Below are 15,982 nucleotides of genomic sequence, written 5' to 3' on the forward strand. Positions count from 1 at the left end.
AAGAAATTGGCATATTATCACAACAGACAAATGGATCCTGGACATTATAAACAGAGGCTACAGATTTCATTTTCACACTCTTCCAAAAATGAGAGGCATGCCAAACCTGCCACACAATCAAAGGGCAGAGGCACAATTACAAATTTCAAAACTCATGGACATGAAAGCTATTCAAGAGGTACCTACTCACGAACAAGGTCAAGGTTTTTATTCCAGACTATTTCTGGTACCAAGGAAAGGAACCGACTGGAGATCCATTTTGGACTTATCCATCCTAAATACATTTCTACTCGTACCAAAATTCAAGATGCTCACATTACAGCAGCTTCTTCCCATGCTGGGCAAGGGGTTTTGGCTGGTAACATTGGACCTCAAGGAGGCATACCTGCATGTCCCTATCAGACAAAGCTGCAGAAGATACCTCAGATTTCTTGCAGGTTCAATCCACTATCAATTCTCCGCATTGCCCTTTGGCTTATCTACTGCGCCCAGAGTATTCACGAAATGCCTGGCATCAGTAATCGCCTACTGCAGACTTCAAGGGATACAAATTTACCCTTATTTGGACGACTGCCTGATTCAAGCGGACAGCAAGCACATACTTCTGGAACATCTGGCTTATGCAACACGGTTACTGAATTCTCTGGGATACACAATCAACAAAGAGAAATCCAGGCTAACACCATCTCAGAAAATAACTTTCCTGGGTGCCAACTTGGACACAAACACCCAGATGGCCTACCTTACGCCAGAAAAACAAGGGCAACTAACTCAGTACTTCAAAATACTAGCAAATTGTACCAGGCTTACTGCAAGGAAAATCCTGCAGGCTCTGGGCTTCATGGCATCTTGCATTCTCTTAATCCCATGTGCAAAGTTGCATATGAGAAAACTTCATTGGTACCTAAAAAACCTATGGTCTCAAAACAGCCATGATTTGGAAACAATAATACCAATAATTCCATGTTTGCAAAAGGAATTTCTGTGGTGGGCCCAAGCATGTCAAGCAAACACAGGTCTCCCATTCTGCAAGCCTCAAGCAAATTAAGTCATCACAACAGACGCCTCAGATTATGCCTGGGGGGCGCACATGACAGGCAGGTGCATTCAGGGCAAATGGTCCCAAAAGGAAAAGCACCTTCACATCAATCAAAAAGAAATGCTAGCAGTGATAAATGCAATTACAGCATTCAAGGACCTCCTGCATCCAGGACAATTATTGATAAGAACAGACAACACCACAGTAATGTGGTACATAAACAAACAAGGAGGAACACATTCATACCCCCTGTGCAGACTAGCCATGACACTTTGGAACTTGGCTCTGGAATGGCAAATCGAACTTCAAGCACAATACTTGCCAGGTTTGGAAAACACACTGGCAGACAATCTAAGCAGAAATATGACAGATCCGCACGAATGGAAGTTGCATCCTCAGGTGTTTACAAAGATAATCCAAGCGTGGGGGAGGCCAGACATAGATCTCTTCGCCTCCCACAGGAATCACCAATTGGAAAAGTTTTGTTCAAGGACCTTTCATCCAAAGGCCCGGAGGGTGGACGCCCTTTCATTCAGTTGGACAGCATGGACAGTGTACGCTTTCCCACCTCTGCCTCTTCTGCCCAAGGTGCTCTTGAAAGCAAGAGCAGACAGACCAAAGATGATACTGATTGCTCCAGACTGGCCAAGACAGCACTGGTACCCACTCCTGAGGAGCCTAACACATACTCCTCCCTGGCCTCCACCTCTAATGCCTCTTCTGCTGACTCAGCACAGCTACAAAACTCTTCACAGTCAGCTGAAAACACTCAGTCTCGCTGCATGGAAAATTCCTTAACACCACAACGGACCCTACTCCCCAAAGAGGTGCAGGACGTCATTCTGGAGGCCAGAAGGCCATCTACTAGAAAGGCTTACTCCGCAAAATGGAAACGGTTTTGCTCTTGGAATGAGAAAAAAGGCCAGGACCCTAGAAAACTGAATTTGCCTCAGGTATTACAGTATTTAGCTGAGCTGCTGAACAGTGGACTTTCATTTTCGTCCATAAAAATCCATGCCTCAGCCATTTCTGCAGAATTCAACACGGATCCACCGTTATTCTCTCACCCACTTCTAAGACAGTTCCTCAGAGGGGCTAAGAATATAAGACCACCAAGGAAACTACCAGCGCCAACCTGGGATCTTAATTACATTCTGGAAAAATTAACATTGCCTCCCTTTGAACCAGCTTCCTCAACAGATTTGCAATATTTGTCCTGGAAAACAGCTTTCCTTCTGGTCATTACCTCAGCTCGTAGGGTTTCGGAACTACAAGCCCTCATGGCTGTGCAGCCCTTTCTCATCTTCCATCAGGACAGGGTTTCCCTTCGAACCAACCCATCATTTATGCCTAAAGTGGTATCCAGGGTAGCTTTAAATCAAGCCATACACTTACCTACCTTTTACCCCAATCCTCAAAACAAAGGGGAAAGGCTGCTACATTCCTTAGACATCCATAGACCGCTACATTACTATTTGGACAGAACAAAACCTTTCAGGAAATCAGAACAACTTTTTGTGTCCTATGCTGTAGGAGCTCAAGGGAAGCCTGTTACCAAACAGACAATTTCAAAATGGATAGGCCACTGCGTATGATTTTGTTACTCCTATCATGGGAAATCTGTCCCTACAGGCATCAGATCCCACTCCACCAGGGCCACAGCTACCTCTACAGCCTTCCTCAGAGGAGTTCCTACCAAATATATTTTGAAGGCAGCCACTTGGAGTTCTGTGCATACCTTCACAAAACACTACCACCTGCCTTTATATTCCAAAACTAGAGCAGGCTTTGCCACTGCTGTGTTGCAGGGCATTCTGGCTCATCCCAGTTCCACCTAGTGCCTACCACCCTGTGCGTAGCTTTGGGATTCCACCCATATGTGATTACTGCAGCTGTATGCACGATGAACATAGTACAGTTTTGTACCTACCATAAATGTAGATGTTTGAGTGCTAATACAGCTGCAGTACAGATTTCCCTCCCTCCTTCCCCTCTTGGTAAAGGACTAGTGGCTAACACCTCCTCATACAACCTAATTTGGGTTATCCTCCTATGGTGTATTTGCTTGCAACTACTGTTTTTTGATTACATTGCATTGCTTGAATATATATTTATATACATATTATTTATGTATTGCCTTCCTTCTGGGGGCACCTGACATCTGGGGCAAGAAAGACTGAAGAATATGGCGTCAGCCGTGTCTTATATACCCCTGTCGCACTGACGTCAGGAAAGAAGGGACAACAACCGACGCCGGACCTAGACTTTGGAATTCGGCCGACCGAGGGACCGCCTGACGGCAGAGAACCCATATGTGATTACTGCAGCTGTATTAGCACTCGAACATCTACATTTATGGTAGGTACAAAACTGTACTTTGTTGCTCCTCTTTTTTCTTAACAAGCTTTTTTTGTTGGTTAATAGAACAGTGGCAGTGCAGGCGTGAACTCTACACCTGTTGGTTCTTGATTTATCAACATAATATTTCTGTTTGCATGATTTTTGATGCCATTGTTTTTGGAGGATGCAGTATATATCTCATATGAAAGTATTTTTTGTAGTAATAAGGAATAGTTTTTATATTTCTGCGTTTGTTTTTAAATTTCTTTTTAGTGAAACTTTTTTCTGTTTGCATGATTTTTGATGCAGTTGTTTTTGGAAGATTCAATATATATCATATAAAAGTATTTTTTGTAGCAGTAAGGAATAGTTTTTATATTTCTGCCGATTGTTTTTAACTTGCTTTTTAATGAAACTTTATATCTTACTAAATATTTTATCAGCTATATTCACTTTCTGAGCTCCTATTTCTATCAATGTTTATGTATATGTGTGTGTATTTTTAGCAAGAGTTGATATGTTAATAAATTAAAAGTTTTAACTAAAACCTGAAGAAGTTTTCATGTATTGCCACTTTGTTTTATATTTCCCATTTAATGAGATTTGAACTGCACCCATGTAACGCAATTAAGTGTTCTATATTTAATTCTAACTTGGGTTGTCTCTCTCTTTTTTTTTTTAGTAGATGTACAGCGGGCGCTACTGGCAGTGGAACGCCTGCAGGCCAAATTGAAAGACCGTGGTGATGTGGCCAACGAAGAAAAATTGAGCTTTCTGAAGTCTGTTTTGCAGAGTCCTCTCTTCAATCAGATAATGAACCTGCAAAGCACAGTGCACCAACTGAGAGACCAGGTAGGATGGAGGAAGGCTGTCCTCCCAGCACCTCGAGTGCAAAACCGTTCATCCATTTTTGTTTGCTAACTGGGGATTTTGTCCTGCCTTTTTATTTAAACAAACGTTCCCTGCTGCCTTTACTTTTATCAACATTCCCTTGGTCATTTTGTAAATGTATTGGAATGTCTACACCATGTCTTTTTTGGATATCTGTCCCCAGCTTGTTTTCTTCATTAGTAAGGGAAAAATTCCATATCCTTTTTCAACTCTGTTTTCCATATCTGCCACAGCTGTTGCCAGTACTTTCCACCCCATAATACAACCTTAGGGTTGCCACCTTTTCAAATGGCCAAAGTGGGACATTTTCGGGACACACATCAGATTTTACAGGCCGACACATACCCACGGTCAGTACAAAGGCTAGAACTTAACGTTTTTGCCTAAATAAAAGCTTATTCTTGTAGCATTTTAGTTGCTTGTTCTGTTTCTTGTAACATTTATGTATTGTATATATAGAATAACTGATCTGAAGTAGTTGACTTCATTCAGATCCAATTCGGATCCGAGCCGGCAAAACTTTTCAAGCATCAGCTCTGAGCTCCAAGCTCCCCCCTTACCTGTATTACATCACTTCCTCCTATCTAGCCCCAGATCTCGTTTGCCGCTCTAAGAGTCAGCATCGTGGTCTCTGAGCTCTAAGCAAGGTGGTAAGGTTTTTTGGTCTTTTTGTGATAGTTGAGTGTGATTACCTTTCCCTTTTTTCCTCCCTTCGCATTTGATCGTCGTGTTTGTTGTAAAAAATAAAATAAATAAAGTTATAAGTGTTTTGTTTGTGATACTGGTTTCCCGCCTAGGCCCAGTCCCTGTTTAAGTGTGTGTGTGAGTGGGCCGTTAGGGTTTTTACTGTCTTTTACTGTCTTTAATATGGCTGAACAGCCTAAGGTTCTTTTTAAGAAGTGCACTGAGTGTGGTCACAAGCTCTCACCAGCCGATGGCCACACTCTGTGTGTTCTATGTTTAGGTGTCTGCCATCTGTCTGCATCCTGCGACATTTGCTCAGGCTTTAACCCTAGGGCTTTGAAGGATCGCCGGGCCAAGCTTGTGGCTAAGGGTCTGATACCAGCTTCTGCCCTAGAGTCTGCCTCGGTTTCCTCCCCAGCCAGTGACGCTGTGCAGGCAGGGACTCAACCTCCCGCCAGGCCTGCTTCATCGGAGTTGTCCCAGAGAGGTAGGGACAGAAGGGATAAAGAGAAGCGCCACAAGGAGAAGGACAGGCCCAGAAAAAGATTGCCGGACAGGGAGTCTTTCACCAGCCCCTCTTCAAAGGCACCCAGGTCTCATTCTCCTTGGCTCCGCTCTCCCTGTTTCTCGACGGAGCCATCATAGCCGAGGCACTCCCCTCAGATCCGGCCCAGACCAGAGTCGGTCGCTTCCTCCAGGTCGACTCGGAGTTTCTCCGACCTGGATATGGACAGGCTGATGAGGAGGTTCATCCTTCAGATGGGGGTCTTACCAGGGCCCTCTCCCATTGGAGAGGGTCCTCCTTCTTCAACTATGTTCCACCCTGTTGCTCCTTCCCCGATCCGACGCTTTGGGGTTCTCGGGTCCGAGACCTTTCGGAGCTGTTGGGTCGGTGCCGATGGTTCTCGTTTCCTCGACGCCGGCTGTCACCTTGAGTTCCTCGGATCCGATCTCCAATCCAGGAGACTCTCGGAGCCGTGGACGGGGAGTCTGACCTGAGAGTTGAGCTCTCGCTCTTTCGGATCCCATCCTCAGTGCCCGGACTACCCCTCCGTCGGCTCCGATCCCTGCTTCGGTGCCGGGGAGAGCCTCTTCCTTGCATTCTACGGAGGTGTGCTCTCCATCGGCATCCGAGGCAGTGGAAAGGGTTCTCTCCCAGGGGTTGAGACCACGGCTCACCTACTCGGATCCTACCCAGACCCCTCTGATTTTGGATTCTGCTCCCATTACCCTGTCTCAGGGACAGCCCATGCCAAAGCAACCCCAGGTTGTAACCCTCAGGGAACCTCGGAGGCTTACGAATCCTCTCCAGAGAGTCCCACTGGAGAGGAACTTGTAAGCGCAAGTGTAAGAGGAGGCACTTGGACTCGCCACAGTCCATTACCACTGATACAGACTTGGATGAAGGAGAGGGTTCCCCAGATCACCTACTGAGGACGTCTCGTTCAGAGACATTATGGAGATCCTCCGCCAAAGAGGAGGTTGGTCAGCCCCCAAACCCTCTGTGGATGAGACCGTATTCCTGGAGGCCTTTGGCGTGGGCCCATCTACTTCCTGGGTCTCCCCAACAGCGGACCCTTTGGTAGACCTCATTACCACTAGGGCATGAAAGGATCCTGATACTGTAGAGCCTATACCCAAAAGGCCAGACAAAATTCTTTCCCCGCCATCAGACAGGCAGGTATGGTCCAAAGGAGCCCTGATAGACGCTTTGGTGGTTGCAGCTGCCACAAAGAAGGAACTGGCACAGGAGAGTTCCTCAGTTCATCCACCAGACAAAGAGTCCAGGTTGATGGATCGTTTCGGGAAGTGCATGTACTCGTCAGCGACATTTTTTATTCATGCTCTGAATTACTTGGCACATGTTATCCGACTGCAGCGAGACCTTATATCGGAACTAACTGAGTTGCCCCCAGAGTCTCTGTCGCAACAGGACACGCAGTCTTTTACTGCGAAGATGACTACACTGAAATCAGTGACAAATACCTCTATGCGTCTCCTCTCTCATGCTATGGAGAGAACTGCTGGTACAGGCATTGCCTTGAGGCATCACGCTTGGATCAGGCTGTGTCAATTTGCAGACCCCTTTAAGGCATCTTTCATCAACACCCCTTTTGATGGATCATCCCTCTTTGGGAAGACTGTACGTGACACAGTAACCCAGAGTAAGAAGGACGGAAAGACCTTGTCAGCCGTCGGAATCCGCTTCTCTAACCCCCAGAAGTCCTATTCCAGGAACCAAAAGGGGCAAAAGAAGATGTGGTTCCGGAAATCACAGTCCTTTCGTGACACTCAGGAATATTCATCCCCCAGAGGCAGAGGGGGACAAGACCGACGCCGTCCCAGAGGCAGAGGGGTTCCCAGAAACTTCAGGTCTAGGGAACCTTTTTCTGACAGACCCAGACAGCAACCCTGAGGGGTTGCCCGGCTGCTCTACTCTGGAGGCAGTCGGGGGAAGATTTTCCTTACATCCAGCGGCATGGAAGTCCATTACTGCAGACCGCTGGGTGTTAAACATCATATCCAGAGGACGTTCTATCCCCTTCATTTCATGTCCCGTAACTCCAGCACGCCTTCCAGATGTTCCACCCACTCACAGGGAGACTGCAGCTTTAGAGGTTTCGAAGCTGCTACAAAAACGAGCCATCAAGCCGGTCCCCCCAGATCAGTCTGGATCAGGCATCTACTCCAGGTTCTTTTTAGTGCCAAAGAAGTCAGGGGACCTCAGGCCCATTCTGGACCTGTCAATCCTCAACCTGTCGGTAGAGAAACAAAGATTCCGGATGGTCACTCTACAGTCCATTCTACCGTTTCTGAGAGAATGTGACGGATGTGCTCGTTAGACCTCTAGGACGCTTACTATCACATCAAGGTCCACAGGAGCTCCAGGAGGTTTTATACTTCCGGCTAGGGGCCAGTCACTTTCAGTTCAGAGCCCTACCCTTTGGTCTCACCACAGCCCCCAGGGTGTTCACCAAGGTTATGGCGGTCGTAGCAGCTCACCTGAGACTTTAGGGCATTCAGGTATTCCTCTACCTAGACAACTAGCTCTTCGCTGCATCCACCCAACGTCTCTTGTGTCAGGCCCTACACTACTTCCTCGGTCTGGCTCACAAGTTAGGCATCACGATCATTGTCAACAAGTCCCACCTGGCTCCGGTTTAGATCATAGACTTCATCGGGGCATGGTTGGATTCGATTCAGTCAAAGATTTTTCTCTCCCCGGAAAGGATAGAAAATCTGAGATTCCATGTATCGGCTATCTTGGATCACTCGGTAGTCACAGCAGCCGATGTTCTCAGGGCCCTGGGTTCGATGGCAGCCACAGTCTCTATCCTCCCTCTTGCACGTCTTCACATGAGAGTCCTTCAGTGGAATCTAGCAGTTCAATGGTCCTGGCTAGACCTTCAGATGAATTTGCACATCCGAATCAATTGGACATGCAGAACATCACTCCAGTGGTGGCTTCAGTCAGCGGACATTTTCGCGGGGTGCAGCTTTCTAGCCCCTCCGGCTCAAGCCACGGACGCTTCCCAGCTCAGGTGGGGGGGCACTTCCTGGGAAGAACGGTCCAGGGCACGTGGTCCCCTCCAGAGACCAAAGTACACATCAATGTCCTGGAGATGAGGGCAGTGCTTTTAGCGTTGAGAGCCTTCCACCCTGTCCTACCTCCGGGGACGGTAGCCATTCAGTCAGACAACATGTCTATAGTCTGGTTTATAAACAAACAGGGAGGGACCCAATCCTACCCCCTTTGTCGTGAGGCCATGAGGGTTTGGGAGTGGGCCACATCCACCATCCGGTTTCTCATAGCAATGCACATCCCAGGATGCTTCAACATTCTAGCGGACAGTCACAACAGGGCAATCCTTCTGCCTTATGAGTGGTCTCTGAAACAATCAGTGGTGGAGAAGATCTTCCGTGTTTGGGGTCAACCTTGCTGCGATCTCTTTGCATCTCCTTCCAATGCGAAGTGCAGCAACTTCTTTGCTCTGATCCCCCCTCCCGGGCTTCTGTATGCTTATCCCCCATTACCTCTTATTCCGAAGTTCCTTCAGAGAGCTTGCCGGCTGCAGTGCAAAGTCATTCTCATAGCTCCCTTCTGGCCGCATCAAGTGTGGATGTCCTTCATGGATGCATCTGCAGTCATAACAAGTGGGTTGTCCTGTCGTCAGGCAGCCCTTCAGTCGGCCGGATTCCAAAGTCCGGGTCCGGCTGATGTTGCACTCCACCCGACGTCATCTCTGTTGGTCTTCGGTAAAGGCATCAGAGCCATCGCCTTTTCCCCAGTCTTCTTTTGCTGCGTATTCCAAGCAGAAGCTGTTCGCAAGTGCGGTCTTGCTGCGTGGCGCCCGCAGAAGCTGTTGTTCGCAGTGCCGGGTCGGTGGATCCAGAGATTACTTCTGTCAGAAAAAGTTAACAATTGTTTAAACTGTGGGAAACAAATTCCTCATAAAGATTTCCACTCTTACTGTCTGCCTTGTTTAGGCCCAGCCGCAGCCTGTTCGCCTGTGCTTCTTTCAACCAACGAACGCCAGGGCGTCGGAGTTTGCAGAACAGTTTTTCGGTTCTGATTTTGCACTTTATGCCATCGGATCCTCCGACTACCCAATCTAGCAAAAAAGCAAAGATAAAGACCGACACTGTGGTCCGCATGGTTTTCCGTAAAACCATGGTCAAAACTGAACAAAGTACAGCTGAACCTATTCCTACAACTGAGGCCCCTGCTACAACTCTTGAAACGACTTCAGAAATTTTACCGGTTGACTTATCAGACACCATCCCTCAGCAGCCATGTCCATTAAGGCAAGCAGCCAAGACTACTAAAACAGTGCCTGTTAAACCACCCACATCCAGGCCCTCTTCTAGTTCTCAAATGCTTACTTTGGCAGAAGATTTAATTTCTTTAATTAGAGGATCTCAATCTCACCCAGACAGGGCCTCTCAGCCCCAGAGAAGAGACCTAGGGCAGAGCCCCCGAGCCAGTGTCCTCTGATGATTCTGCTGATGAATCAGACATAACTGACCAGCCAGAGGCTCCCTTCTCCAATTTTGAAGATTCTGATGCTGAAGAATCCATCCCAGCTGCTTCCCCACCAGAAGAATTCTCCTTTGGGAAACCTTGCATGCCATGTGAGAACAGTTCCAATGGCAGCAACAGGATTTTCAGACTCCAGAAAAGACTTAGGACTTTCTGCACCTCCCACAGCACAGGCCCTTAGCTATACCCCTGTTCTCTCTGTGGTGGATGATGCTTTCAATGATGAGCCCCTGCCAAACCAGACAGATTTTACAGGGTGCCAGATACTCATCACCACCTTTACAAGGCTCCACTTGCAGACCCAGAAACTATATCCCAGGGCCCCAAGGCAGTAGCCACACACATAGCTAAAACCCTATTCCTTCTGAAAGGGAAGCAAGGTCATTAGACAGATGGGGTAAAAAGGTCTACACTTCAGCTACTCTCTCAGCTAGAGCTTTAAACTGTCAGTTTCACATGATACAATACCAAGAGTTTATGCTGGATCAGTTAACTAAAAACTAACCACTGATGAATCTCTTGATAAGAAATATGTATTAGAGATGGTAAATAACATACAACAGGTTAGCAACCATTCCTTAAAATGTGGCTATGATGCACTGGAGGCTTCATTTAGATCAGCCATGACAGGCACAGTGATAAGAAGGCATGCATGGCTAAAGGAACAAGCTTTACCGGATCATGTTAAAGCTAAGTTGCTAGATGCTCCTATGGACAAGACAAGTTTGTTTGGTACATCTGCCCAGCAGGTTATGAAGAAAATGGAAGAAAAGGCAAAATCTGTTCAAACTGTTAAAGATTTCTTGCTGGTTCAACCCCAAGGTTTAGCAGGAACTGGCCTGCCAAAAATTGGTCCTTTCCTGACTCCACAAAATTTCAAAGGGGCAGGAATAGAGGCAGAAACCAATCCAGAGGAGGTGCCTACAGAGGAAGACAGTGGCAAGGTAACAACAGAGGCACAGACACAGCCACTGCCACTACATCAACACAACCACAGTGACTTAACCCTAAACTACCTACAGGGAACAAATAGCAGCTCCTCTAGGCGGAAAGTTAACCTTATTTTCAAAGAACTGGCACTACATAACAAAGGACAAGTGGATTTTACAAACCATAGATCAAGGTTACCGGTTTCACTTCCACACTTTTCCAGTCAAAAGAGGAATGCCAAATCTACCTCCAAATCAAACAGAGGCTCTACGCCAGATAATGGAGTTAGCAAACATGAGAGCTGTGGAAAGAGTGCCAACAGCAGAGCAAGGAAAGGGGTTCTACTCCAGACTATTCCTAGTTCCAAGAAAGGAAAAAGTTGGAGACCAATTCTCGACCTGTCCACCTTAAATACATACATCATTGTCCCAAAATTCAAAATGCTGACCCTACAGCAACTTCTTCCCATGCTGGGCAAGGAGTCTTGGCTGGTAACTCTAGATCTCAAGGAGGCATACCTGCACTAGCCCATTCGACCAATCTGCAGAAGATACCACAGATTTCTTGCAGGATCAGAGCACTATCAATTCTCAGCATTGCCTTTTGGCTTATCTACTGCCCAGAGTATTCACAAAATGCCTGGCATCAGTAATCTTCATTGCAGACTTCAGAATTCAAATTTACCCATACTTGGACGACTGCCTGCTACAAGGGACAACAAAAGCAAGCTGACAACAGATTTACAAAGGGTCATTTACTTGCTACAAGCACTGGGATACACAGTCAATTTACAAAAGTCAAGGCTGATACCATCCCAAACAAGGACATTCTTGGCCGGAATTGGACACAGTAAAACAAATGGCATTCCTGACTACAGAAAAACAAAAAGAACTCCCTCTTGGCACTAACAAAACTGAACAAGTTAACAGCAAGAAAAGTACTGCAGGCCTTGGGCTTCATGGCATCATGCATAATCTTGGTTCCATTTGCCAGACTACATATGAGAAAACTACAGTGGTACCTAAAGAATTTATGGTCCCAACACAGACACAGTCTAGAAACAGAAATCCCACTAATTCCATGCTTAAAACAGGAGTTCCTATGGTGGGCTCAGGCATGCCAGTCAAACCCAGGCCTACCCTTTCGCGAGATGTCAAGCAAGCCAGACCATCACAACAGACGCTTCAGACCTAGGATGGGGCCCACATGCTGGACAAATGCGTGCAAGGATTATGGACACAGGATCAACTCCAACTGCACATCAACCTAAAAGAAATGCTGGCAGTAAAACTGGCAATCCAAAAGTTCAAACCATTTCTCAAAGAGGGCCAGTTGATAAGGACAGACAACACCACAGTCATGTGGTACATCAACAAACAGGGAGGCACTCATTCATAGCCCCTATGCAGAATGACCTTGGAGCTGTGGACCCTGGCACTCAGCTACAACATCCAGTTACAGGCAATATTTGTACCAGGGAAAGACAATACCCTAGCAGACATATTAAGCAGAACCACTTCGATGCCCACGAATGGAAGCTTCACCCGACATCTTCAAGACCATCTCAAAGAAATGGGGAATGCCACAGATAGACCTATTCGCATCACCTCTCAATCACCAGCTCAAAATTCTGCACAAGGACATTCCACCCATTAGCATGGAAAGTGGATTCGCTCTCTTTCAACTGGAAAGGCCTAACAGCATATGCATTCCGCCTCTTCCTCTGATACACAAGGTACTACTGAAAATCAAGGAAGAACGTCCAAGGATAATCCTGATAGCTCCAAACTGGCCAAGACAACACTGGTACCCACTACTGAGGAGCATGTCTCGAACAATATGTGGACAATTCCCTGATGCCCTTGATGTTAACGCAGAACAACTACAGCATCATACATCCAAACCTAAAACCTTGCAACTGACTGCATGGAACATCACATAACAGCAGCTATTCCAGAACTTTCCCAAAGAGTTAAAGACATTATTCTTGAAGCACGCAGACCTTCAACAAGAAGGAACTATGCTGGAAAATGGAAAAGGTTTGTCATCTGGAGTACGGAAAGAGGAAAATATGTGTCAAACATAGATATGCCTAACATTCTGGAGTATCTCTTCATTCAGGCCTGTCCTACTCCTCCATCAAGATACATGCATCAGCTATTTCAGCAGAATACAGCTTTGATACACCTGTTTTTTCAAGACCTTTGCTCAGGCAATTCCTCAGAGGAATCAAGAATGTAAAACCTCCAAGGAAACCACCATTACCAGCTTGGGATTTAAACTTTGTGCTAGAAAAGTTGACACTAGCACCCTTTGAACCAGCAGCAACAGCAGACCTACAACACCTGTCATGGAAAACTGCTTTCCTACTGGCAATTACTTCAGCAAGGAGGGTTTCAGAACTACAGGCCTTAATGGCAGTGCAACCCTTCCTAATCTTCCACCAAGATAGAGTGTCCATGAGGACTAATCCTACATTTATGCCTAAGGTGGTATCCAGACTGTCTTTAAACCAGGCAGTCCACCTACCTACCTTCTTTCCCAACCCACAAAACAGAGGGAAAGAATACTGCATACCTTGGATGTGCATAGACATTGGACAGAACAAAAATAGCAGAAAGACTGACCAACTTTTGTAGCCTATGCAACAGGAAGGGAAGGAAAAGCTATTTCCAAACAGACAATCTCCAAATGGATAGGAAATTGCATACAGCTTGTTACTCCTTCCATGGAAAACCAATTCCACAGAACATAAGACCTCACTCTACAAGGCAAACAGCCACTACCACAGCCTTCTTACGAGGAGTGGCAACAAGAAACATTTATTGCTATTGGCTTGGACCCTCTGTGTGCATACATTTGCTGCATTATATAGCTAGCTGTTGGGGGAGTCTTTTATTGTATTTTTGTGTGTGTATATGTACATACATGCTTATTGTTGTGTTTACCTATCTATTTGGAAACATTGGCATCTATATCCAAATTTTAGCCTGCAAAAGGGGCTACTGGCATCATGGGGCAAAACACTGAGAAAATGGCGTACGCTGGTGCCTTTATACCCCCAGACCAGATGACGATGACGTCAGTGGAGTGACATCAGCGAAGCGCCGCCGGACTTTCTACATTTATGGGTTTTCCTTTCCTATGGTCTCACCTGTTGGCTCCTCCATGGGGTCTAGATCCATGCCAAGATCTGATTTCTCACCCGTCAGGCTTGCCCCTGCCCAACCTGGACAGTCTCAAGCTGACGGCATGGCTGCTCCAGTTCCCATGATCATTAGGACTCCCAGACTTTCTTCCCCTGTTACGAATATTCTGGTAGCTTCTCTTAAAGCCTCCACTAGGAAACTCTACAATAGCAAGTGGAGACGTTTTTGCGTTTGAACCTCTCAGCGCAATCTGAAACCGTTTACAGCCCCCATTCTGGTCATACTGGATTTTCTGGCCGATCTTTTTCGATCAGGCGCAAGTGCTGCCACCGTCAAGGTTCAGCTGGCTGCCATCTCTAATTTTCATGTTGGTGAAAATAAGGTTGCTCTGGCTTCTGCCAAATTGTGTAAAGTTTTCCTGAAGGGCACTTTTGTATTGCGACCACCAGTTAAAGAAACGGTGCCCCCCTGGGATCTGACTTTAGTCCTTCAGGCTTTGACCTCTCCCCCCTTCGAGCCAGCCGGTTCAGTTCCGATGAAGTTTTTGTCGTGGAAGACAGCCTTCTTGGTCGCCATCACGTCAGCCAAGAGAGTTTCAGAGTTGCAGGCCTTATCCTCCTTGCCCCCCTATTTGGTTTTCCACAAGGATAGGGTTTCGCTGCATACGAATCCTTCCTTTCTTCCCAAGGTGTCCTCAGCAGCCAATATTAATCAGTCTATAAATTTGCCAGTCTTCTTCCCAAATTTCCAAAATAGATGTGAACGTAAGCTTCATTTATTGGATGTCCATAGACAGCTTCGTTTTTACCTCCATAGGACTAAACCCTTCCGGGAGTCGGATCAATTGTTTGTCTCTTTTTCAAAACCATTTTTGGGCAAAGCAGTTTTGAAAAGTGTCCATAGCAAGGTGGATCACTCTTTGTATTGCACAGGTTTATAAGGACACAGTTTTATCTCCTCCTGGTGTATTGAAGGCTCATTCCACTAGAACTAGAGCAGTGGCCACTTTTGCAGCTTTCTGGTCAAGAGTTCCATTAGACGATATCTGTGCGGCAGCGACTTGGGCCAATTCGCACACATTCATCTCTCATTATAAATTGGATCTTATTTCTAGAGGGAGAGCATCCTTTGGCTCTGTGGTGCTCAGAAATATCCTTCCATAAGGGCCTCCCAGGAATACTAGTAGCTGGGGACTCTGTCCCATATGTGCAGAATGAATGAAGTCAACTACTTCAGATAAAGAAGTTATGTTCTTACCATAATGTTCCATCTGAGTAGTAGACTTCATTCTTCTGCACCTTCCCTCCCTCCATCCCCCTCACTGTTCAGGTTTTTCCTGTTTAGGATTGTGGTTATGTTGCCATTTAGTGTCAGCAAACTCGATCTGGGGCTAGATAGGAGGAAGTGATGTAATATAGGTAAGGGAGGAGCTTGGAGCTCGGAGCTGATGCTTGAAAAGTTTTGCCGGCTGTGATCCGCATACCCATATGTGCAGAATGAATGAAGTTTACTACTCAGATGGAACGTTATGGTAAGAACATAACTTCTTTTTTTTATACAACTATTACATAAAATATAGGACATAATTATGTCCTACAATCTCAGGCCATTTGCCATTTTTAATATTTTTTTGTCAGGACACAACTGCCCAAAGAGGGATTGTCCTCGCAAAGTGGGACAGGTGGTAACCCTATACAACCTGTACAGCTCCTTACTTTTTAAATTTTCTATATTTATTACTAACATCCATAACGCACATAAATAAAGATGATCACATACATTTTGCTCACAATATTGTGTCATGTCAAAGCTAATCCCTCAGTTGTCATATTTACCCTAATCATAGTAGGAATTTTTATCCCTAAAGAAATCTGCTCTTCTTGGCCCTTACTCAGAAATCCTGTAGCT

General features: G+C 46.1%; 1 protein-coding gene across 8 annotated transcripts in view; it reads left to right on the forward strand.

The window, feature by feature from the left end:
* The window catches only part of MPDZ (multiple PDZ domain crumbs cell polarity complex component), a 3,829,210-nt gene that overhangs the window by 154,280 nt on the left and 3,658,948 nt on the right, over positions 1 to 15,982 (forward strand). For 7 of the 8 annotated variants that reach the window (XM_044061234.1, XM_044061239.1, XM_044061240.1 and 4 more), the window contains exon 3: positions 4,062 to 4,231. In XM_044061234.1, the coding sequence (XP_043917169.1) occupies positions 4,062 to 4,231 (170 nt within the window). The remainder of the gene's footprint in view (positions 1 to 4,061; positions 4,232 to 15,982) is intronic. The other variant, XM_044061235.1, reaches the window with a different exon arrangement.

Source organism: Protopterus annectens, chromosome 2.part0, assembly GCF_019279795.1.
Source record: "Protopterus annectens isolate FY-2018-M chromosome 2.part0, PAN1.0, whole genome shotgun sequence".
NCBI classification, from domain to species: Eukaryota; Metazoa; Chordata; order Ceratodontiformes; family Protopteridae; genus Protopterus; species Protopterus annectens.